The sequence below is a fragment of the Caretta caretta genome, chromosome 17, assembly GCF_965140235.1.
Source record: "Caretta caretta isolate rCarCar2 chromosome 17, rCarCar1.hap1, whole genome shotgun sequence".
Lineage (NCBI taxonomy): Eukaryota > Metazoa > Chordata > Testudines > Cheloniidae > Caretta > Caretta caretta.
Genome location: NC_134222.1, coordinates 10,823,643 through 10,849,194, shown reverse-complemented (window position 1 = coordinate 10,849,194; position 25,552 = coordinate 10,823,643). Strand labels below are relative to the sequence as shown.

Genomic DNA, 25,552 nt, shown 5'->3' with positions numbered 1-25,552 from the left:
AAACCAATAGAGAAAGGATTTCACTCATCTTTTGAGAGGGGCTCACAAACTGTGATGACAGAGACCATAACAGAACCCTGATAAGTCGTTGCAGAGGGAGGATGAAATATGTGTTCTTTATGTTATTACTGAGACTGACTAAATTGCATTTTAACAGACACCACTCCCTGGGATAACTGACTGGTCAGCAGTATATCTATTTCAAGACCGGCTGGAGGTGCGGGCTCTGGGTTTGGAGTGCAGGAGGGTGGTCCACGCTGGGATTGAGGGGTTTGGAAGGTGGGAGCAGGATCAGGGCTGGGACAGGGGTTAGGGTGTGGGAGAGGGCAGGGATGCAGGCTCTGGGCAGCGCTTACCTAAAGCGTCTCCTGGAAGCAGCGGCATGTTCCCTTTCTGGTTCCTATGCAGAGGCACGGCCAGGCGACTCTGCATGCTGCCCCATCCGCAGGCACTGCCCCCGCAGCTCCCATTGGCCACGGTTCCCGGCCAATGGGAGCTGCAGAGACAGCGCTTGGGGCAGCATGCAGAATCCCCTGGCAGCCCCTACACATAAGAGCTGGAGGGGTGACATGCCACTGCTTCCAGGAGCCGTGCAGAGCCACAGCAGTCACCCTGCCTTAGCTCCGCTGCGCCGCCGACTGGACTTTTAACAATCCAGTCAGCAGTGCTGACCAGAGCCACCAGGGTCCCTTTTCGACCAGGCGTTCCGGTCGAAAACCGGACACCTGGCCATCCTAGTTAGGCAGCTCAGACTAGATGATCCCAATGGGCCCTTCTGGCGTTGGAATCTCTGACTCTCACAACCCCTAAAAACACCCAGGACTCCTGGTATGTCCAGCAAAAGCAGATCTAGCACCATCTAGTGGTATAAAATATTCTTACATACCGGCTTTTCTGATCTACATATTTCTTCCCTTTACAATGTGTTTGCCTCTTACATTAGGCAGCATGATTTGACATTCTTTATACCCGTGTTTGGGCAGGGAGTTTTATTTCCATCTGAGTGCATCAGCTCATTCAGAAACATAAATCAACCCAACAGAGTCACAAGAGCCCTATTACAATCAGTAGTTAACTTATCAATTGTACATGGCAAAAATAAATCCTTAGAAACCTTAATCTGCAGGGAGAGGGATTCATAATATGGGTCTGACATTTTGAGGCAATTTGCATTTGCATTGTCTTTCAAACAATTATTTTGGTGGTGGTTTCTAGAAGATTTTGAGGGAAAAGCAAGAACCCCCTAAACTAACTGCGATTATCATAGATATGGCGGTTTCTGTGTGTATTTGCATGCCGTCCCAGAGTCTTCAAATTCTATTTAACTTGCAGGGAGGGACTCACCCTTATTCAATGAACTACACCCTGCAGGGTAGGGGATCTCCTTCAGAACAGAGAGAATCAGAAGCCTTGAGAACCAGATCAGTATATATAGGCCAAGCCCATCCCTTGGTGAAACAGGCGAAGATGTGGGATGCTGCCATTGTGGCGTGGTTACAATACTTATTAGTGGTATGGCAACAAGTGAGTTCTGCAGGATTTTCAAAGCAGCTGGCAATATAATTCTTCCACCTCCCCACCTATGATAATGCATTTTGTTTATGCCGCCTGTCCCTGTTTTGTCCTTTTTATAGTCTCCATTCACTAGCTCCCAGCTGAAACACAATATGTTGGTTACTATGGAAACCACCATGGTATGGGCAAAGCTTAGTGGCATCTCAGATCAAAGCACAGAGAAAATTAGTTTGCGGAATGATTATATCATAGGCTGGTGAGTAGAGCATTGACACAGTGGTCCCCATACAAAATATAGGAGACTGGCTGTGGCCACACAGAGGCGACTGGCATGTGTGCACACCATTGGCATGTGCGCCCCCACTTTAGATGCACGTTACTGCAGAAAATCTACCCCAATGCGCCCCTGTAAAAGGATATTTCGGTGCAGAGGTGATGTTAGTTATCTGTAGATGTCTCACACCATGCTGGTGATTTGGTTTGGTTTTATTTTTTTGGTGGGGTCTAAAAAGTAACTGTAGAACAGCACCACCATGTGGACACTACAGGTACCTAAAAGGAAGTAAGCTGGAGAGGGAGAGAGAATTTAGGAGCTCTCTCTCAGAAAGATGCTAAATCCAGTTTATCCACTTAACAGTCAAATAAGAGTGATCAGGGATTCCCTGCTATCTCAAGAACACTGCAGTAGCTAGCAAGTCCTATAACCACTGTTGCTTAACCCCTTTAGAACAGCCTCAATAACTTGAACCACGCTTGCAGCTTGCACCGGACGGCTCCAACAATATTCAGTATTTGCATTTGCTCCTTTACTTGGTATTAGCAGCAGTTCTTTATCCTTTCTGTGGGCCTGACAAGAGAGGGCAGCATCTCTCACTCCGACCCACTACAGACTGCACTACATGTATATCACCATGTAAAATATAGTGATTAAGCTCTTCTGTGCCTGTCGAAAAGTTCAGTGTTAAGGTCACATTTTGAGACTTCACCCTTCAAAACACACATCCCCTGGCCAATTAGCCAGAGCGTCAAAAATACACCACGGACGCTGCATGTTTCCACCACGGTTTGCACATTAAGGAGCAAATCAGGAAATGAGTTTGCTGTATTATTGTCCTGATTTCATGAGGTGCTTTTTACTCGAGCAGGGTGGAGTCCTTGGTCACTGTGGTTGAGACACAGCTGATGTGAAAGCAGTTGGAGACTCAAACTGAAAGCACAAAATGTTGCTTGTTTGTCATTTTTCAGGTCGGTTTCACTTCCTGTGTTTAGCATGTGTCCAGCAGTCAACACCAGTAGTTCTGTCCATCCCCCACCCTGAATGCAGACATTAAAACCTCTCTTGCCATGCAGATGCAGTCTGTCATTATCAATGAGGCTGTGTGCTAGTTTCCCTGGGCAAAAACAAAATGCAACAAATTTGGGCTTTTTGCCTGTTGCCCGCAAAGAAATCAATTTATAAACCGTGGACCCATAATCACAGAAGTCAGATATGAGGCAGATTTATTAGTGTTGGTGTATTTAATACTCACAGGACTTGAGTTTTCACCATTAGATGGTCCATCCAGTGTGTAGACAAGGTTTATCCTACTACTGTGATAGCAAAATGTAAGGTTTCAGAGTAACAGCCGTGTTAGTCTGTCTTTGCAAAAAGAAAGGGAGGACTTGTGGCACCTTAGAGACTAACCAATTTATTTGAGCATGAGCTTTCGTGAGCTACAGCTCACTTCACCGGATGCACTTCATCCGATGAAGTGAGCTGTAGCTCACGAAAGCTCATGCTCAAATAAATTGGTTAGTCTCTAAGGTGCCACAAGTACTCCCTTTCTTTTAGCAAAATGTAAATTATTGCTCTTGTAATGCAATCTGTAACTCAGATTTACTCTTCAAATCGTCCCTGCCCTCAACCCTCGTTCCTGAGCTATAAACACCAAGATGTTGATATATTTGGGGCAAGATCCACAGCAGGTGTAAATTAGCATATCTCCATTGACTCCAGTAGAGAGTTGCCTGTTTACAACAGCTGATGATTAGGACCTAGAAGTCAGTGTTAAATAAAACCTCCTACATTAGAAAGAGATTAATAATAAATCTTTTCTCTCCTCTTTATTATACAGGAGAATCTATTTTAAGAGACTACCCAAAGGAACAGCAGAAATCGAATACCTGGTAGAGGCGGGTCTTTATATACAGATCAAATTAAAATGTACTGGAAATAATAGGAATGCTTTAAAGTTGTCTCAAGATAGGATATCGCCTATTCAGGGTGCGCTGTATTATGAGCCTTGCCGTACAGGTTTGTCTAAGAGAATGTGTTCATAGTGTATCTGTGTGTGATTCTCTTATAACAGGATGCAAAACTCACGACAAAACCCCAAACCACAAGAAACTTGCCTGGTGTTGGAATCTGTTACATATGCAGAACAGCCGAGGTTTATCAAAAGACTCACAAATCCTGTGAGCAAACCCAGGCAGAGTTTGAAGGGAACATCAGGCTGATTCATTTCTGGCTGTGCATTAAGACCATGAAAAATCTTTGGGGACACATCCTCAGCTGGTGTAAAAGCTCATGGCTTCATCCATCTTAGGCACTGGTCCTGGGGCATAATGCAAAACACAGCTGACACTCAAAGGTTCTGACTGAGTTTTGCTTTAAACTTTTAGGTTCTTTGGAAACAGAAACTCAAAAAGAAAACTCAGGGGTCAAGAGATGGAGAAGGAAACAATGAAATTGTTTGCAGAGACTCATACCCAAACCAATGTTTATTGCCCAGCCCTAGTCCTAAGTAAAAGATAATGTTTAACAGAGGTGTGCTCAAGCTGCAAAGTTCATATCTGTTTGGAGCCATGTTTTCTGAAGTTTGTCAGTGGATATTATATTCAGTACACAGAGGAGATGGGTCTGTTACAGTTCTCAGCCAGAGAGCCTTGCTCTTTACCTCAAGATATAGCGATTCACGTCTGGAGGCCTACGGCTCAATTCCTGATGGGCTGGCCAATATGGTGGTCATCGCTTGAGAGATTTGGGCAGCTGCAAGGCTCAGAATGCATCTATGAATCTTATCTTTACCCAAAGCCTCAGGGTGTTTTCAATCCATGGTCCCATCACTGAGATAAGGGCCTTCCACTAAGTCGGAGCATTTGGCTTGGACCCATCTCAAATTTAACAAATATGTAACCATCGGTTTAGACAGGCCCTATCCTTTCTCTGTGTTTGCAGAACTACAGAGCTGTCCATTTGGCTCCCCCCGTGCCTTATGCAATTATCCATCCTATAACGTGACGAAGAAACACTACTTATGTAGCAACGTATGGGGCTAGATCCTAGCTCTCTCTCTCTCTCACACACACACACACACACACCCCCACGTGAGCAGCTATTTTCCCTCACTCCTAAGCCATGGCTTTAATAATTAATTTAATAATAGACTATGTGGGGAGAAGAGTATTTCTTCTAGAAATTTCACTCAACTGATTCCACAGCCAAACACCAAACAAGAGAAAAAACAAATGAAACCTGCTTGTCATCTCTCTGTTGGAGAGACTGATGTTTTGCAACAGTTTTATGGTTCATCTATGTGTAATTTCCAGCCTTCTGTTTGAATAAAGATGTATTCTGATTCTCCATCAACTTAATAAATCTAACTCTCTCAGTATTTTCTTTTAAAGGCTTTAGTAATAAATGCCGTAAGGTTACAGGGTGAAATTTTACCCCATGTAGAGAGCATGTGCACCACTTAAGTTACCACTCAAGAAAGAGATCTTGGAGTCATTGTGGATAGTTCTCTGAAATCATCCACTCGATGTGCAGCAGCAGTCAAAAAAGCCAACAGAATGCTGGGAATCCTTAAGAAAGGGACAGAAAATAAGACAGAAAATATCATACTGCCTCTATATAAATCCACAGTAGGCCCACATCTTGCATACTGTGTGCAGATGCGGTTACCCCGTCTCAAAAAAGATATATTAGAATTGGAAAAGGTTCAGAAAAGGGCAAGAAAAATTATTGGGAGTATTGAATGGTTTCCTTATGAGGAGAGATTAATAAGACTGGGACTTTTCAGCTTGGAAAAGAGACAGCTAAGGGGAGATATGATTGTGGTCTATAAAATCATGACTGGTGTTGAGAAAGTAGATAAGGAAGTGTTTACTACTTCTCATAACACAAGAACTAAGGGTCACCAAATGAAATTAATAAGCAGCAGGTTTAAAACAAATAAAAGGAAGTATTTCTTCACACAACACACAGTCAACCTGTGGAACGCCTTGCCGGAGGATGTTGTGAAGGGCAAGATCATAACAGGTCTCAAAAAAGAACTAGATCAGATCATGGAGGACAGGTCCATCAATGGCTATTAGCCAGGATGGGCAGGGATGGTGTCCCTAGCCTCTGTTTGCCAGAAGCTGGGAATGAGCGACAGGGGATGGATCACTTGATGATTACCTGTTCTGTTCATTCCTTCTGGGGCACCTGGCACTGACCACTGTTGGAAGACAGATACTGGGCTAGATGGACCTTTGGTCTGACCCATTAGGGCCATTCTTATGTTCTTTATGTTGCGTACTTTAGCCCAGCCTGTGTGTTTCACACTCTCGCTGTGCTCATTACTATATTTTGGAGGAGGAGTGTCGACAGGCTGTTGTGGAAGCTGCAGAATGGATCGCCTTTCACCAAATTCTTTTTCAAGCGGTGCTTAGACCTTTCCCTGGCCCTCCCCACAGAGGTGAATGTCACCCATAATGCATAATTCGCTAGAGATCATTTATCTCTCGTCTCTCTCAGCCTGTTGGGTTCAAGAAGAATACATGGCACTACATTTGCAAGAGTCATTGAAAGGACTGCACCAGCAAAATATTCACATGCTAGACATGGGCCCAGACTGCAAACTGGAGATCAAGATCCAGACCTGAACTTCCCCAAAGTTTGGAGTGGTTTGAACCCAGGGTTTTGGTTTAGCTCAGTATAGATCGGCTACAGTGTTCAGATCTGCCTCCAGCCTGGATTCCACAATTCTCCGAAGTTTCAGGGTGTTTAGGTTTGGACCCACGTTTAGTGTGCGCGTGCAAACACACACGCACAGGTAAGGCAACATGCAAAACGCACGTTCATGCCAGCACTGCAGAGCCTGGCACGTTTGCATGTATATACCCACTTGGAGAGGTGGTAATAAAATCAGAAGAATTTGCATAAAGACAATCCATTCTACAGACCTTGCTCCCAAACCAACTTGCCCCCAAGAACATAGAAATGAATGCAGAAAAATTGTAACAACCAGTGGGTAACACGTTAAGCTACATCATTCCCATTTCTGCCATTAGCTCTGCTCTTCCCCGTCAAATATTAAAAAGCCCTGAGACTGGGCACATTTCACTTTATAAAGGTTAAGCAAATCACTCAATATTTCTCTACTTCCATCTTCAGCACTCTTGATCCCATTATCAGCAGACATTCGCACTCATAATTCATCTGAATTTTCACTTGTACACACATTAACGCTCTTGGTAATTTGATGTACAGGGCTCTTCCCTTCCACACTACTATTTTACAAGATATTCTCCATGGTTTTCTAGGAAAAACAGAAACTGGCTTTCATTGGGGGTTATATTTTATATCTGTGATTTCTCTTTAGACCCCACTTGTGGCTAAGTGCAAACACCCCAATCTGGTTATTCTCCCTTGATGTAGAATCAACAGGCAAGTAGTTAATTAACCCCCTGACTAAACTATATGTCCATACTCAAGCCCAGGGACAGAGTAAAACTCCTTATTGAGGGGAGAAGGGTCCATGCCAATTTGGATCTAGACACTGGGACCTAGACACTAAGATCTAGACACTGAGTTCAAATTACTAAGGAAAAACATTAGCATCATAAAAGCAAAGCAATACAAACCATACACACCTCTGCATATTACTGTAGCAGATGACTTGCCACATTTCATATCACTCGCTGCAACTGCACCTGAGCAGAAACAATTACCCTCTGGGAACTAATGGAGTACCTCAACAAAAAAATGGTGAAAACAAAACAACAAGGAGACCAGTAGAGACGGGTCAGTACCAAAATCCCAGATCCATGCACCCCGAATTTTAAGTTTAAAACTTGATCTGAATTTTGAACCTCTCTAAATTACCAGCAGTTCAGTTCTGTGTAAGCCCCTAATTTGTTTTATTGATTTGAATTTTTAAAATGCAACCACAGCACCCCATGCAATGCTCTGGGAACCCATCCCCTAAATTTAAAGTCACAATATAAAAAAAGGACTGCCCATAAATATATCCACTTCAGGCCACCCCTCTCCTACCTCAACTAGGTTGAGGAAGATGGGCTTTGCAATGCGCCTGTGAGGTGAATAGGTCTGACCTCTTGCATTGATCAGAACGTGAAGCATAAAGGTAAAAATCTTTCTGAGCCATCCCTGTGCACCGAGACGTTTGCAGAGATAGAGTTGCATTTGCAGATTAAATATTGGCGTGCTAAAATGTTTCCCATAAGAGAATGCAGCCTCCCTGTTCACCTAGCAATTTTAAAGGAAACTAATTTTGTGTACAATGACCCCATTCCGTTCTTGGTTTTTCAGTCTCCATAACTCATTCATTCAGTCCTTGCCTTATTACAGGAGAAAATTGGTGTCAACTTTGGTAATCATTTTTGTGATGTGGACACTTCTTTACTGAGATCTCCCAAACTTGTTTCACAGAGTCCACAAAGCAGTCAGTGGATGCATCATCTTTAGGTTACTAGTGACTTGGGATGCTTTTGATCTGCCCACCTAGCAGTGAAAGGAGATGGACTGCACAGCAGAGACTAAGTCTGCGATTTCTCAGAGGGCCTAATTTTAGGGCTTGTCTACATATGGAGTTATTCCGGAATACGAGTGCCTAGGCAGGGAGTCAGTCAGGAATAGCTACTGTGCTTTAAATTCACACCCTACCTGAATCCAAATTAACTTTCAAGTGTAGACAAGCCCTTAGATAAAATGTAAAAATTTACTTTGGTGTGGTGCAAAATATTTTCCAAGTCCTATTTACAAAGAAGGATCACGAGCTGCCTTTTTCTCTCCCACAAACATCACTGTCCTCATAGTGAGCCTTAAAAGATCATTTCCCCCTGGATCTGTACGGTAACAAGCCAGCAGAGTCTTTGCAAGTATCCCCTTGCAACACAGATACAGGAGTCCTCCCCTTCCCCAGTATCCCAAGGGCCTCATCCCAGGGTCATGAAGAACTGTGACATCTACAGCAAACTGTACAATGTGATCATTAAGCCTCTGTGAATCCTCCTTCAGAAAACAAAGGGAGTGGTGGAAACGTGTCCTCAGCAACTCTCTGAGTTCTAAAGCTTTCTAGAGTGTCACAGCAGACCACAGCTCCAGAATACACTAAAAAAAGAACAACTCACCAGAGCTTCCTGTGCATGCTGATGGCTGAAGGGGGAATATGACAGGTTATCCGTGGCTAGGGTGCTACCAGGAGGCAGCAGCCAGTCGACGCTTTGACTTCATGCAGTGTCACTTGCTAGTTGCATCTCAAGGTAAGCTTACTTTAATAAAATTAGGCCAACCAAACTGCTAACGAAGACGCCAGCAGTACGAATCTGCCTTTTCTTCTCCAGCACTCCCACTTTGTAATGTCTCCTCATTTTCTCTAAGTTCAAATCCCTCACCAGACATGTTCGCGGTTACCATGGTAACTAATGAAAACCAAATTTGGAAGAAGAAGAAAAAAAAAGGGAGACAAAAAATGCTTTTAAGCTCTGGAGCCACCTGTGTGTCTGAGTCTATTAATTCAAACAATAACAAACCATCTCTCAGGATAACAGACCAGAGCAAGACAAGATTCGTGCTCCCTGCAGGCTCCTCATTTGGTGCCGTTTTTTAACAATGCCCCACTGCTACAGTTAGTTCTGCAGACCATGGGTTCACACTACGATCTAGTCTGAATTGTCTCATTTTTACTTACAGGTCTCAGGCCAGATCATAGGGTGCAGCTACAACCCTCTGTTACTGATCCTCCTCTGAGCCTGATCCTCAGCGGGTATGAGCCTAGAGACAGCCGTCAGGCAAGAGACAGGCTTTCAAAAGGCACTAGTGATATGGGTGCCAAACACCTTAAGGGCCTGACTTTCAGAAGGTGGGGATTCAGTTCTTTCTGAAAATGTGGCCGCTTTAACGGCAACTCAAAATAGGGACCCCAACACTGAGGGACACAAAATCACTAATCATTTTTTAAAATCTTGGCCTCATTAGGCCTTTTGCGCAGGACGGAGAGGCTCAAGCTTTAGCTCTGGAGTTCCTGGGTACAATACCCAATGACGACCAAGAAGACAGTGGTGGTTTTGCACCATGCCGGCCATGGAGCTGAGGTAACTGAATACAGCAGCCTAACTCCATCGTAGATGGATCTTCTAGTGTCATAAAACTGACGTACTGGCTCCAACATCAACCCGTTCCCTGCTGCCAATGTTGGGGAGACAACTGAAGGAAAGACAGTCTGGCTGAGGTGCTCCTATGCTGCAGCAATCCCCATAGGCAGCTGATGTACCCTAGAGCAGCCCTCAAGCTGCTCTAACTTACCTTTGTGCACATGGCAGCCTCAGAATTGGGACAGGAAGCAAATGGAGGCTGGAGGGTGTGGGATGTTTTGCCACCTTTGTACCAAAACCCCTAACCTGCCCTGCGTGCTCTTTGCCTGCAGCCTTGGGTTTGGGCCACCACTGTAGTTAAATATATGTACACAATACACAATTGTACGTGCTGATTTGATTTCCGAGTCCCAGGTTGGCGAGTCCAGCTCAAGTGGTTGGATTTCCCATACTCGGTATAGCTCACCCACATCTATCTATTTCCCTCCTCACTCAAGTTCTTGTTCTACTAATGCAATTTACATAATCATTTCCCATGGACAATCAAAAGGCAACAAAAAAATGCAGTACTGTGGTACCACAGAGCTGAAGACGCACAAAGCAAATATTACAATAACTTTATCTGCAGAGCCTGCAACAGCCAACACTGCATAATATTTAATCGTGAGTAAACAACAGACCCTGCAAAGCCTTAGTCATCCTGCTCTCCCATCTTCTTCTCACTCACACGGGGTTAGCCAAGGGAAACTCCACCGAGGTGGGAGAGAACCCATTGAGTTCAGTAGGACAAGTCACAAAAATAAGGATTTCTCATGAATAAGAGGACTCAAGTTTTTATTCCCATCATCCTGATACATTAAAGTTGACTAGTAATTTCCTATTTATGGGAACAATAAAAATAACTATCAGGATAGGCTAGTTTAATCTTAAACTTTCATTTTATACATGCTGTACCACATCCAAAATGATCTCCTTTGGAAGACAGAATGGCCCTGCCGATAGGCTCCAAATCTCATTACCATTCCCCTTTAATCAGGCAATTTAAAGCCATTCCACTTTGCTTGTGACAAAGTTGCCCGCTGATAAGCCCTGGGTGAAGTGGATTTGTGACCACAACCCAAGTTTCCCTAGCATATTTGGCACTAATTGACACCACAGCTGATGGTCTAAGCAGAGCAACTGACTGGGGCCTTGGAGTCTGACCTGCCTTCCCAGCATTGTCTCCCCAGGACAAGGCTGAAAAACAACATGGATTGGAAAAATATAACAAGGTTTTCTGGCCGATAAGACAAAGTATGGGCCTGTCACTGCCCTTTTCCATGTTTCAACCCCAAATGAATGGAATTCTGGGAGTTGCAGTTCCCAGGGCTGATGGAATTGGCAGGGCTTTCAGCAGTGCATGCTGGGAAAGGGAGCAGGAGATATAAGGAGCTCAATTTTCCTCACTGCAAGAGAGCTGGGGAAAGAATAAGACTTGTTGCAGTGGGAGCAAATTGTCCCCCTTCACTGACCGTATCAGGAAAAAAGAAATTTTAAAGTGACCTTTCCATGTTTTTCCAGGACCAACATAACTAGCTGTAGTGAACTAATCCTGCTCCTGAATTCCAGTCATTCACAAAGGAATTAAATGCAGTTTATTCTGACTCTTAAATAACCCTCTCATTAGTGGCGTGTGTAATTTATGAAAAAATAAACAAAATTCAAAGGGAGACACAGAAAGCGACGGGCCCTACAGTCTTTACCAGAGCTGGGATACGATTGTGTCATTCAAGCACCAAGAACAAACCACATTCTGCAAACCACGCATACAAGGGAAACAGCATCACATGCTTCCGAGAGATATCAATGGAAGTGTCCGTACTCGAATCATTCCACACAACCGTTCGGCCCAGACCTCCCACAGTGAAACGGGGTTTGACTCTCCCCCCACCCGCACACACCCCACTCCACAGCTTCCTGAAATTCATCTGTCACACAAACAGTTGTTTTCACACATCTCTGGGCCGAGTCCTGAGAGGTGTTATGTGACATCTGGGTCGTGCTGAGGACCCTCAACGCCCTTTGAAGTCAATGAGCAAGATCAGGGTCATAGAATATCAGGGTTGGAAGGGACCTCAGGAGGTCATCTAGTCCAACCCCCGCTCAAAGCAGGACCAATCCCCAATTTTTGCACCATATCCCTAAATGGCGCCCTCAAGAATTAAACTCACAACCCTGGGTTTAGCAGGCCAAAGCTCAAACCCGGACATCTGCTAAAGTACAGCATATATTCTGGTATCACAAGTAACACGGAGATAGGACTTGATTCTGAACACCTCTTGCTCAGCAATTGTCTTGGGTTCAGGATCTTAATGAGATCCCATGCGAATTAATGTAATGGTGCACTGCGGACAGCATACTACAGAATTAACCAGCCACGAGCTCTATTTATACAGTAAATATCTATCTCCCGTTTCTATTTTAGGTGTTTCTAAGGTGCCCGTTGCTGTAGTATCTAAGCACCCAAAATTGGGTTGTGTTGCTTTTCCAGTGTTTTATGCAAGAACATGTGAATTCTGCCCACACCAAGAGGCAATTATTCCAGATTTGTACCCGATCTCCACCTGCCCATTTATTTCAACATTGACCAAGGTTCTAGGCTGGGAATATCATCAAGAGGCATAAGCACAAAGCACAGAGGAGTCAGGCATTAATACGAAGGCAGCACAGCTGCCTTCAGAAGGGAGTCTGTCAGACCCATGGGTGTCTTACCATGGCTTTCACAGCATAAGGACGTGAACCTGTACACGCTTATTGTCTACGCCAGTGGTTCTCAAACTGTGGGTCGTGACTCCATTTTAATAGGGTCGCCAGAGCTGGCACTAGACTTGTTGAGGTCCGGGGCCTAAGCCTGAGTCCCCCTGCCCTGGCCCAAAGCCCGAGGGCTTCAGCCCTGGGTCATGGGGCTCAGGTTACAGGCCCCCAGCCTGAGGCTGAAGCCTTTGGGCTTCTACCTTGCCCCCCACCAGTCCAGAGCGGCAGGGCTCTGGCTTTGTCCCCTCACCCCCACCCGAGGCGACAGGACTTACACAGGCTCAGGCTTCGGTCCCCCGTTCTGGGGGTCATGGTGCAATGAAGTTTGAGAACCCCTGGTCTGTGCTAAGTGGCATGAGGAGTTCCACCACAGCTTGGGGGTAAACATGAACAGGATTGGGCTCATGGATGGTGGGAGAAGGCAGGCCAGTGGGAAGGGTGGAGGTTAGCACCCTTCAATGGAAATATTGACGGGGGGAGCTATGTTTCCACCCCTGTGCATCATTCCTCGTAAACTGTGCATATGTGGAGGGGGTAGAGGTGGGAGCGGACCCAGAGGGGCTGCAGCAGCTGCCATGGCACCCAGGATTTGGCCAGGGAACAGGTAGGAACCCACCCATCCCCAAGTTTCAGCATCCCCCTCCCACACTCCACCAACTATTCCTGACACCCCTACCTGCCAAGCATGTCCACTCTACCCCCACATTCAAAGTGAGCTTCTGCCACCACTGATCATGCCCTGTGTTTGTGGAGAAGGTGCAGCCATTTTTACAGGAAACCAGCATTTGGGCCATTACGTTCACTAAGCCCTGATCTGGGTCCCATTTAAATTAATAGCAAAACTCTCCTTGATATCAGTAGGAGCAGGACTGCTTTACTAAGAAATTGCGCATTGGGTGAACTCTGCCAGTTACAGACTTTATTACTAAGTATTAGTTTTGTCTCCATGGCACCCAGAGATCAAGCAGGGTTGGGGACCCATTCTGCAAGGTGATGTGTGAACATATATGAGTAACAAACAGCCCCTGGCCCAAAGGCGTGAGCATGTAATGCCCCAGTCCTGCAACTGGGCCCATGTATGCGACCCTGGTACTCACATGGAGCCCCAATTAACTGTAACCAGTTCCACATGGCGGCTGGGATCCGCCTGCACAGATGCAATTGCAGGATTGGGGCCAAAATCTGCAACTGCTGAATGTTCATTCACTCCCACACTTTTGAAACAAACATTGATGTTCTAAGTGACCCCTGCCTTGCATAAAGCAGCTCGTCATTTTATTAGCAAAATACAAAGGAAAAAATTGCCTAAGCCCAGAAAAATGCACTCCGGCTAGAAGGCTGCCATAATCATTTATTTTTAAATAGAGGGTGTTTTTTAAAGCTTCACACAAATATCTAATGTGGCTCAAGCTGGGCACACATTAGAGAAAAACATTTAATGAGGCAGTCTGCCCACAAACCAGCAGTATTGTGAATTTCAGAAAATAATTAGCTGCAAATAGTGAGGATTAAACAAACTTCTCTGGATGTTCACCAAAACATACTGAGCCAAACCCGCCTCTATGCAGAGGGCCAGGAGGAGGCCTACACACTGCACAAGTGATGCGTGGGTTTGAACTGACCCTGTGCACTGAGCTGAGTATCACCCACGCTGGGTCAGTGCACCTCCATGCTACCCCGAACACCACCACCCCTCCACCAGGCTCTCCCAACACTGCCCTGTGTGCGGCTGCTCAAACGAACCCATTACTCGCCCTTGGCTCCTTTGGGCAGGGTTAGCTAAACTCCCGGTAGTTGAGATGCCTGAGTAGACGTGCAGAGAGCAGTCAGAGTGTAACCCATCAGCGACTCTGTTACCTGTCCCCCTCTGTGCCTGATCTGCAGAGGATGGAGATACAGTCCCACCGAGCGAGGATGGAGATACAGTCCCACCGAGCGAGTCTTGACTCTTTAGCTCATGCTTTTAGCTCCAGTGTGTCAACCAAGATGGAAGCCATCACAGTAGCACCACTGTCAATGCTAGAAAACCCAGACAGGGGACACCAGGCAGCCTGAGGCCACGTTGGAGGGGGAAAGAGTACGCGCTGTGCCTGTAGAAAGGAGCAGCAATTACTGCTTCGGTACCTACTTCCTCCACAGAACTGCCCCTGGGACAAGCACCCTCTACCACTCATTGCACAACCGTGGCTTCAAAAGCCACAATACAGCCTTAGGCTTGCATTGAGGAATGTGGGGCAAGAGGTCCACAACATCGTCCACTGAGAGATCTGTGGGAGAAGCCTCACAAACACTACTCACAGCGCAGCTCAATTTAATGGTTCCCTAGGAAGCAAGGGCCCGATCCTCAGTTGGTGAGTGGGGGCTTAGCTCTACTGGCTTTAATTTCCACATGCTGAGGATCTGGCCCCACGTCTCTCATCATGGCTTCTTGCTGGCAAGTCACCTTGCCCTTTATCTGACAATTTGTCACATCGAATCCCGTCAGCTGAATGTCACACAACGCGGCTTTGAATGTGAGAGTTGACTTGAGTCTATGGGATGCGACACTGACTAGACAGGGGCAGGGGAGGGGAGGGAGAAAGGGGTTTTGTTGGGTTTCTCTTCTTTTTTGTGTGTGAAAAACTTGCATTTTTTAGGTCGCAGGATCAACTCGTTGCCAGGAACATCACAGTCCTTATACAGAAGGGAAAATCATGTCCTGCCCCTTTACAAGTTGAAACAACATGCAAATGCCTCTGATCCCCACTGCAGCCTTTCTGCATACAGGTGAATTTTATCCACCAGACATTGCACCACTGTTTATCCAAAATCCTCACCCTTTCAAATAGATGGGATGTTTCTATGGCCTGGTCTACGCACCGATTTTGTATCAGTCGCACTATGTCAACTGAGGGTGTGATATTTTACCCAAATTAGTTACAGTGGTACAGTCCCTGGTGTGGACTCAGCTCTGTCAGTGAAAGGGTCCCTTAGTTCCTTCCCCATATGGAAATAATTAGACATAGGAACCTTTATACTGCTCTAACTGCATCCAAATTAAAGGAATTGAGAGGCTTTAACTATATTTATGGCTTAGTCTTCACTACAAAGTTAAACTGGCAAAGCTTTGTTGGCTAGGAGTGTGGGGAAAAAAAATCAACCGCCTAGATAACAAATATGCTGTCAAATCCCTCCTCCCCCTGTAGACATGACTATGCTGAGAGAAGAGTGTCTGTCACCATACCTAATGTTGTTCACGGAGGTGATATTACTGACCAGTATAATTCCTCCATCTGTCAGCATATGCGGTGTCTAAGCCAACATGGCCAGAATGGCACAGGCTCCGTAGCGTAGACATAGCTGGTATTGTGAGAGTTGTACAGCTTTGGCATTTAGACCTGGTCTAAGACATTTGGTAAACCAGGGTTGGGTTGCCTGTGATCCTGAAAAAAGGAACAGACCCTAAAATGGACTGTTTCGTTCCAGAAGCCAACACGTACAATTCCTATGGAGACACTCTTGGGGCTTCAGTGAACCAAGAAGTACTTGTCTCGAACAGTAGCTATTAGCTGAGAGCAATGAAAAATTCAGTGATTTAATAGCTGATTATCTCCCGTGAAAGCCATCATTCAATGAACCTTTGCTGACATTTCATAAATGCTTAAAATATCATTTCTTAGCTACCGCCCGGGAGGTGATAGTTTTCATTTCTCTGTCATGACTTGAAGGCTTCAGAGGCGCACAGAATCAATTTCCTTGCAAGAAATTCATCTCCACAGGCTGTTTGAGGGAACAAGCCTGGCTGACCTAACCCCCCCCTTCAGCAGACAGCTAATTGGATTTCTGACGTAATTGAAGCGAATAACACCAGAGAAGAAGAAAAGCTGTGCAATCCACTAATTTCTGAGTGGAGAAAAAGAAAAGAGGTCTCTTGCTCTCAATTTGGCCTCTGTTATGTCATATGAGTCCACGTATGTGTGTATATAGATGTGAGAGAGAGAGAGAGATCACACAATCAAATAATTTTGCTGTGATTAAAAATATATTCTGAAAAAAAGAATGCCAGATATTGGTCTCCATCAAAGTGGGAGTTCAGTCAGAAGTGATACGCAGATGTGATGCTGATAAGCAATGCAAAATGGAAATGATGAGCATGTTAAACGTAACTAGCCCTTAGAACTGATGCTGGGGCTTTGCCATAATAAACCCCAATCCTAAAGCAGGATAACAAGAATGAAACCCATGGCGGTGAATGAATGTCATGGGATGGTCCGTCCAGAAGAGGATCATGAAAAGCAGCCCACCCCCAACAAAAAACAGAAGAGGTCAATGGCAAATTGAAGCAGATAGCCTCCATTTATTATGGGCCTGATCCTATTGTAGTCTGTAAGAAAAAGATCCCCATTGTCTTTCATGGGCTTTGGATCGGGCCCTAATTTTTCACAATGATGTAAACTGAAGATGTCATCATTCAATATTTACAGCCCTGTGATTTTCCTCTTTGGGGGAAGAGGGAAGGAACCTTAACTTTTCAAGTCTCAGAAAAAGAGACTTTTTTTTGGACAGAAAATGGCTTTATGACTGAACCAATTTTCACAAAAATATTTCCATTTTCATTGAAAATTCTCAATGAAAAAAAAATGTAAAAATTTGACATTTCTCACCCATGAAAACTTGGAAAAATTGGTTGTTTGGTGGGGGGGGTATGAAAACCTGGATATTTTTAAAGAAAAATGTCGATGAAACAAAAAAAATTTTTTTTCATTACATTTTTTCACAGGAATAAAACAACGACGACAAACACTCTTCCCAACCAGCCCTTGAACAGACCCATCCAGCCCACAGTGTTGGCCTCTAGAACTTCTCTAATGTTCTGTATAGTGTTTTCTGGGGGTTGGTCCATTTTGGTCTTTGATAACCAGCTTCATGAAGCATCCACCGCTTGCCTTGTGATGCTGTTTCACAGTCTAACAGCTTCTTCCCTTAGGATATTTTTCTGATATTCACTCATGGTGCTGAACATTCAATGTTCATGGTGCTGAACATTCTGGCTCTGTACCAGCAAAGCATCTGAGCAGTCCCACTGGCCTCATGTTCTTACAATTACTGTTGGTTAATATGTAAAATTACAGATGTTTAAATGCTTTGCATTCCTGTAGAGCAGAGAGAGCCAAAGTTCTCAACACCTTGCAAGATCAAGTCTTACTCACTTTAAAGTTTTCTTTAGTCTAACTGCACCCAGTTACTCCTAGTCATATATGCCTTTGTTCCACTTCACCATCTCCTCCCTTGGGCTTTTACATGCCTCACATGCAGGGTACACACAGCAATCGGGAGGCACAATTGCAGCACGTGTAGGTATACCTGAGCTGGCTTTGATCAAGGTAGAATGCTAAAAGTAGCATAGTAGCCCTGTCTTGGTGGGCAGCCACACTGGGTACAATCCTATCTTAAAACCTAAGTACACGGGGGGCGAGCCCGTCCTGCGGACTGTGCAGCTGCAGCTACGCTGTTATTTTTAGCGCGCTAGCTTGCTCAGAGCTTGCGCAGCGGGTACGTCCACCCAAGCTGGAAATTATACTTCCAGCCCCAGTGTAGACGTAGTCACAGTTGAACATGGCTTCCCTGTCTCCCTTCATTATCATCTGGCCAAGCTGTAAAACAGACCCTTAATGCTATCTGTATGTGACTACTTCCCTCTTTTCCTTTGCTGACCAGTCACATTCTCATGAGGTTTCAACAGACCGAGCTGGAAGCCCAGGGTGGGCCTGATATTTTGATCACTAGCAGTGTTGCCTACTAGACCGGCCAGGTGCAATAAAAACAACAATAGTTAGCACGTTCGCAGCCTTTTGCACCCAGTGTTGTCCCGCCGTTAATGGAACAGTGTGTTGGGGTAGAGAAAGTTAAACATACTTTTGCGTAGCAAAATTGTTTCTAGAAACCCGAGTCAGTGGCAAACAATTGAGACAGCCCTTAGAAATACAATCCTGTACAAGGCAGCAGGAGAGAAACAATTACATCACTCTTGGCACCACAGGAAAAATTCCATAGGGATTTTTTGTTTCAAAGCCATAAACACTGGAACCCGATTTAACTGCCCATTAATTCTGAAAAAAAAAAAAAAAAAAAACACCAACTCTAGTGATGACCTCATTAACTGAATTTCTTTTGGGCCATTTATGGTGGGCATTGCAGGCTCAAACAGCAGGTTCCCAAAGGGGCTTGAGCATATTTTCCCATTAAATAAAGAATAATTGTGCAAGCAATGATTTTAGGGGAAATACAAGAGCAATTAATTACCCATACATCTTATCTCAAACTCAGTGGGAGCATGTCCCAAATATTGTTGCTTGCATTATAGTAATGCATAGAGGCATCCACTGAGATTGCCGCCCTATCGTGCAAGGCACTGTACATGCATATGGTAAGACAGTCCCTGCCTCAAACAGCTTACAAGAAAATAGACAGGACAACCGAAGAGTGGGAAGGAAAAGAGAGAGACAGACAGTTTAAGTGACTTGCCCAAGACCAGTCAGCAGGCCAATAGCAGCGCCAGGATTAGAACCCCAGGTCTTCTGACTCTTACTTCGGTGCCATACCCACTAGGCATCATCACCAGAATAAGGAATGAGACTTATCTTGTAATGGAATCTGCAAGCACAGACCACAATGCTATCAGATCCCTTTGCAGGATCAGGGCCCGAGGAAAGGCCTGCATCGAATACAATATACGTACACCAGAAGTATTTGCTGTTACTAACACATCAGTAACACTAGTTCTTCATTCTCCGGAAACATATCCGGCATCCTTCATACAAGACAGAAAGGGCAAAGTCCACAGAAATCACAGTGTACACAGAAAACACTCTTTTCAGGGAATGAGGCAGAGCTAGTGATTTGAGGTCATGAACTTTACACTCGCTGATGCAATGGCCACCGCTGGGCTGGCCCCAGCGAAAAGGAAAGGTGCTGATGCTCTGTTTCTGTCTAATGGGCGCGAGCTGTTTTAGGGTAGATTCAATTCACTCTGGCAGATTTGGGATACTTAACAAGAGAGTAAACAATATGAGTTAGGCAAACTGGGCAATTCATCTCACTTCTATCTGACTCAGTTTGCTATTCTGTAAAGTGCTGGGCAACCCATAAGAGTTGTGGGTGCTCATTCTTTTGCAGGAGATGCTCAGCCCTTTGCAGTTCAGGCCCTGTATTTCCAGCCATAGTTCAAGTTATTATTAAGTGAAGTGCGATGCTTTCTTTGGTCAGTTTTCTGAGGAGCTTCCCTGGAAATGAAAAGGTCGCATTGTCTTGGTGATGCCAATGGACCCAGACACAAAGCATTTATAATGTCCTCAGACATGGAGAGAGGCAACTGTTTGCTTTAACTGACAAACCTCTAGAGTAAAACCCTGGCAAAATGTTCTCGGAATATAGTTCTGCCAATGCAGTAATCACACTGGGAAGATTCCCAGTGACTTCAATTGGCTTTTTGGATCAGGCCCCAAGCTGTGGAGATAGTTAGATTTAAAAAGGAGATGTAATAGGAGCTGCTCGAAGGCTAAACAAGTAACAGGAATGACTGTGGATAGATCTAAAGCAAAACTTACTGGCAGAATTCATGGACTACACAATAGTGGTCAGTGGTACTCAGCAAGGCTATCAGACAAAAATGGTTCAAATTTTTCCGAGACGAGATGGTCTCCAATTCATAGATAGTAAAGTGGGCACAGCAGTAGTGAGGGTAGATGGAAATCGCTTTCAAATCCTAGCTATCAAGAACAAGATGAAAAACTCTGATGAGAGCCGAGACAAGCAGCAAGAGCCTAGAGCTAGGAACGTTATTACTTTATATCACTGATTCATAAGTGGCAAATGTCCAGGATGTGCTGCAGTCTATCCATAACAAAGAAATCCAGAGGGCATTAGAAATTTACCAGGAGGAAGTGGCTAGCTGTCAACTTAACCAGGGTGACTGGACAATCTGTCAAGACAAGAAGCAAAGGATGACGTGTCCTTAAGCAAGTGTCCCATATGGTGCTGTGGATCCAAATTTGGTCAGGAATAGTCATCATGAAAGAGGACCATGAAATACATTTTGTAACGTGTGTAGTAATAGCACTAGGTTTTTACCCTGTGTATTCCTCGTCTGCAAAATAAATTGGTAATGCTACTTTTACACCTTTTTGTTGCACTCTATGGCTGTGTCACTGTTAGCCTCTTTTCTGTAAGACTTCCCAACGTTGCTACCACCAGCGAGGCTCCACCGATAGTAGTTTCAGAGAAATGCTATCATAGACCAGCCACCAGTACGTGAACCACTGTCTCATCTAACTTTGCTCAAAGTAGATCTAACTCACACAGTGGCTACAAGACCTGTGGTCACCATAGCCGAGTTACTCTAATGTTCCCACTCTTTTCACCACCAAGAGCCATGATTAGGGCCCTACCAAATTCACGGTCCATTTCGGTCCATTTCATGGTCACAGGATTTTAAAAATCGTAAATTTCATGATTTCAGCTATTTAAATCTCAAATTTCATGGTGTTGTAATTGTAGAGTTCTGACCCAAAAAGGAGTTGTTCGGGGCAGGGGGCAAGGTTATTGGGGGGGGGGGGGTTGTGGTACTGCTACCCTTACTTTTGTGCTGCCTTCAGGGCTGGGCAGGAGCCCAGCTCTGAAGGCAGATCCACCGCCAGCAGCAGTGCAGAAGTAAGGATGGCATGGTATATGGTATTGCTACCCTTATTTCTGCCCTACTGCCTGCAGAGCTGGGCCCTCAGTCAGCAGCCGCCGCTCTCCGGCCACCCAGCTCTGAAGGCAGCAGCACAGAAGTAAGGGTGGCATGGTCTGGTATTTTGGAGGGCTGTAGATCCCAAGCATCTCCATCAAAGTCAATGGAGTGACACTAGCATTACTGATATCAAAAGATGGTTCAGGGATTCTTTTCTGAGAAAGGTGCAAGCCAAACAGAGCTTTATTTCCTGGCTGAGCTGAATATGGCGCATCATTTTACAACACAGTACTAACATGTTTCAGACACCCTGTCCTCACTACCATACTAGATCCAAGGACAGAAACAATTGTATTTACGTACATTTGCACCTTCCATCGTTCTGCACCCTAATAAAGATCAGGGCCTAAGAACCATTGGGTCCCTTCAACAGACAAGTGAAAGCTAACAAAATGCATTGGGCGGTAGTAGCAAGACAAGTCTTATAAAGGCAGCACTCAAACTAGGAGTGCATATTGTCCCTCTAGATTTCTAGATTCTAGGTACAGCATGGGGTGAGGGATAAATTTTTACCCCAGCATAAATGGACCAAGACCAAGTTCTTCCATGTATAATTAAGCTGATTATCTTAAATGCAATGCAAGAAGCTGTACAGAAAGTCCCTAGACACCTTCACATTTCAACTGGGATTTTCCAAGCAGCCTAAGGGAGTTGTGGGGTTCCATGGGATTTGTGCACCTTCGAAAAAGCCCATCCCTAGGGAAACTTAAAACAAAGAACTTGTGCCTACCAATAGAAGCACTGGAGAAGCTAAGCAACCCAACTACAGCCTATAACCACTGATGGGCACATCTTTCTAAAAAACAGGCCCATTTTGTTCAGTGGTACAGCATGACAAGCAGGTAAAGGTGTAGAAATCACACAGTGAAAGTGACATGTCAATAGATTTATGCCAGAAAGGTCAGCAATGGCCAGTGCAGTTGCTTTTTTTCCCTCCAAAGCAAAGTTGACAGTTTATAAATTATACAGTACCTGCCTTAAGACAGACTTAAAAGACCGTAATTGTATTTATTATAATCACTTAGCACATGATTCACCTTGAACTTCAAAGAAAAATAAGCAGTGGGCTGTGCATAAAAATAGCTCTGCTATAGAAAGGAGGATAGCATAGAAAACAGAGATGGAAAAGACCAATTATTCATCTTACCTAACCATTTCCCCTCCCACCCACCAGTAGCTAATGACCACAGTATATTGAGATCAGACTAGATCATCATAATGGTCTCTACTGGCCGTAACGTCTATGGGATGCTGGCTCCATAGAAATTAACGGATCCAGGATTATACCTTATGAACCTACATTCTCCAGTGCTTTGTCCAGCTGTAAGTCGTTCAAATGACTAGACTGCCACCCCTTTCCTTTGGAGACCTTTCCCCAGTCTAATGGATCTCGCTGTCAAGGACATTTTTCCCAGAAATCCTTCCTACATTTTCTAAAAGTAAAATTCACTCTTGTGCAGAAGCCTGTGCCTCATTCAAGCCCTGCTTTGAGGGCTTCAATGGGATTTAAGTCATGCTTATGTCTTGTGATGGGGCCCTTTGCACCCTAACCGAGCAAGGACTGTACTTTATTAGTAATTGGACAACAGCTACCAAAAAAAAAAAAAAAAATACCCTACAGCTTGGGAATTTGCTCTCCTCCTCTTGTCTAAAATAGCCCAAAGCTAAGGAACATCAGGGGCATGTTGCAAACATGGGAACTGTAAAGATGGGGAATCAAAGGCGGGAAATGGATTTGAGTTTAAGTTGCCTGGCTCACTTGTACAGCTGCAGTCAGGGTGTATTATAAAGTAGTGTCAAAGGGACTTAGAGCATGTGGATGGGCACTTTTTAGCATTTCTATACATCTAAATAAACCAACCATATTCTGATAAATCCATAAGGGCCAGATTCCGCCACCTTTACTCACATAAGTAGCAAATCACTCTTCAAGCAGTCCCCTCGTAATCAAGGGAACTACTCATGGAGAAAGATACCATCCAAAAGGAGTAAGTGTGGCACATTATGATTGTTGTGATTGTCACGAACAACTGTCATCTTAGCCAGCCAATTGGAATACTTATATACTACAAGAACACATACTCAGCAAACCCATATTACTGACCAGAAATTAAAAGGGAACAAATAAATCAGTTTGCACATGCTTGCAAATCAAGGACTTTCACATCTTATTCTATACATATATGCAAAATGCACCAAAGGGCTGGATCATGGACTGGACATAATCAAAAGAAAGACAGTGGCTGAAAAAATGAACTGACAATAGTTTGTTGGGGAGAGTTAGTACTCTCTTTTCAACTGAACATTGCACACCCCAGTGTTAGACATACAACTTTCCAGAATGGAAATGTTTAGACCACCTTTGTTTAGCTAATAAAACCTGGTTTTGCTGACCTAAGATTTACCTGCCAGTAAGCTTCTTCCAAGCTTGTATATACAGCAGGTAAGATTCTGATTTGAATTACACTACTGCAAACACACGGACGTTAACCAAGCGGCTTGGAATTTACACCAACATAACTGAGAACAGAATCTGGTCCACTGATTGAAAACCAGAGGGAAAACTAGTTGACCAGAATCCCAAGTTCTCTGGATCTGCAAATATGGTCCCCTATTTAGGAGTTTCACACAAATATGGCTTTATATCAGAGAAAATTCTGATTACTTACTTGATCTTCAGACTGGCGAGCATTTTTTTGTCAATCCTGAAAAAAGAAAAGAGAGTGTTACTAAGTATCCAATGGGCTTTTTGATCTGTTAGACATCCTAGAATGTCTTTTTCCTCATACACTGTGTGTTCTTAGGAGACCCAACGGCTGCTGATAAAATTGACTATCCCGACATTCTCCTTCGGAAGTTTCATTTATCTGGCCGGAGCGAGGTTCATTGGTGCAAAGTCTTGACCATGAACAGCTCATTGAAATCCCAAAACAGAACATGCTGCTCAATTACACCATAAAGCAAGTAACACAGTATCCCACACAGCATGAATTGTTTACTGATGGTACTGAATTCAAAAGCATCCTTGTACCATTTAACACACTGAACATCATAACTCAGAGCCTTAAACAAATCCTTCCAGCAGTAACAGACAGCAGTAAATTTGTGGATGCACAACTCCATAGTAAAAATAGATTTTCCACTATATTTCTATGGAGAATGAAGGTCCCATTGAGTGACTGTTCCCCAGAACTGATGTTCCTAATCTGTTGTTGGTTTTCATTCATACCCTGACCAATAATAGTCCACTTAAGTCCAGCTATATTGATATATATTCTGTAAAGTAGTTCTTCTCATCTGCAAGTCTCAAAGCTCTCTACAAAGGAGGAAAGCATCATTTCATAGGTGGGGAAGCTGAGGCACAAGGAGGTAGTGATTTGCCCCAGGTCACTCAACAGGCTAGTGGCAGAGGCAGGAATGGAACCCAGGTCTCATGCAGTCCAGGGCCCAGTCTGCAGGACTGGGAGCCTCCCAACAATGTATGTTTTCTCAGGCACTGACTACAACCTGTGCGATGTGAGACATAAATTCACACTCATAACTGAATGATGAAAGGCAGAGAGACTACACCCAATAGGAGACCCAATCTAGAAAGGTTTATGCTTCAAAAGACCTGTGCATTCTAAGGTTTTGTTCTGTGGGAAGATTAAAATATAGGTAGGAAAAAAGGTCTGACAAAACTAAACATACCAAGAACATTCTACCAAATCCTAGTAACTCTGACCTGCGACTCCACAGCTACTGTGGACAGGTAGCTAGACCAAGTGGAGACAGCAAGACTCCTGAGTTTTATACACAGCTGTCCTATCAATTAGCTACGTTTCCTTGGGATTGTCATTTCTCTGTGCTTCGATGTATGCAGCTGTAACATGGGGCTGATACATACCCCATCATGGCTGTTTGTACAGTGTAAGTAATGTCTTCAAAGTGCTTTCAGATCCACAGACAAAAGGCGACACATTGTATACATACAAGATAGTACTGTCAAATTGTAGCTGGAGTCTGATTCCTAGTGGTTTACGAGATCCCAAGCCATTATCTATTTATTTGGTACTTTTAATAAGTGTCCATGGAACACTTATTGAAATAATTGTGACACTACGTTCCATATTC

At 44.3% G+C, this 25,552-nt stretch overlaps 1 protein-coding gene across 4 annotated transcripts in view; it reads right to left on the bottom strand.

Annotated features, from left to right (window-relative positions):
- RAP1GAP2 (RAP1 GTPase activating protein 2) overlaps positions 1-25,552 on the bottom strand; it is a 253,052-nt gene that overhangs the window by 174,501 nt on the left and 52,999 nt on the right. For 3 of the 4 annotated variants that reach the window (XM_048824054.2, XM_048824056.2, XM_075120918.1), the window contains one exon: positions 24,109-24,144. In XM_048824054.2, coding sequence (XP_048680011.2) covers positions 24,109-24,144 — 36 coding nt within the window. Of the gene's footprint in view, positions 1-8,913; positions 9,174-24,108; positions 24,145-25,552 lie in introns of those variants that run through there. The other variant, XM_048824057.2, reaches the window with a different exon arrangement.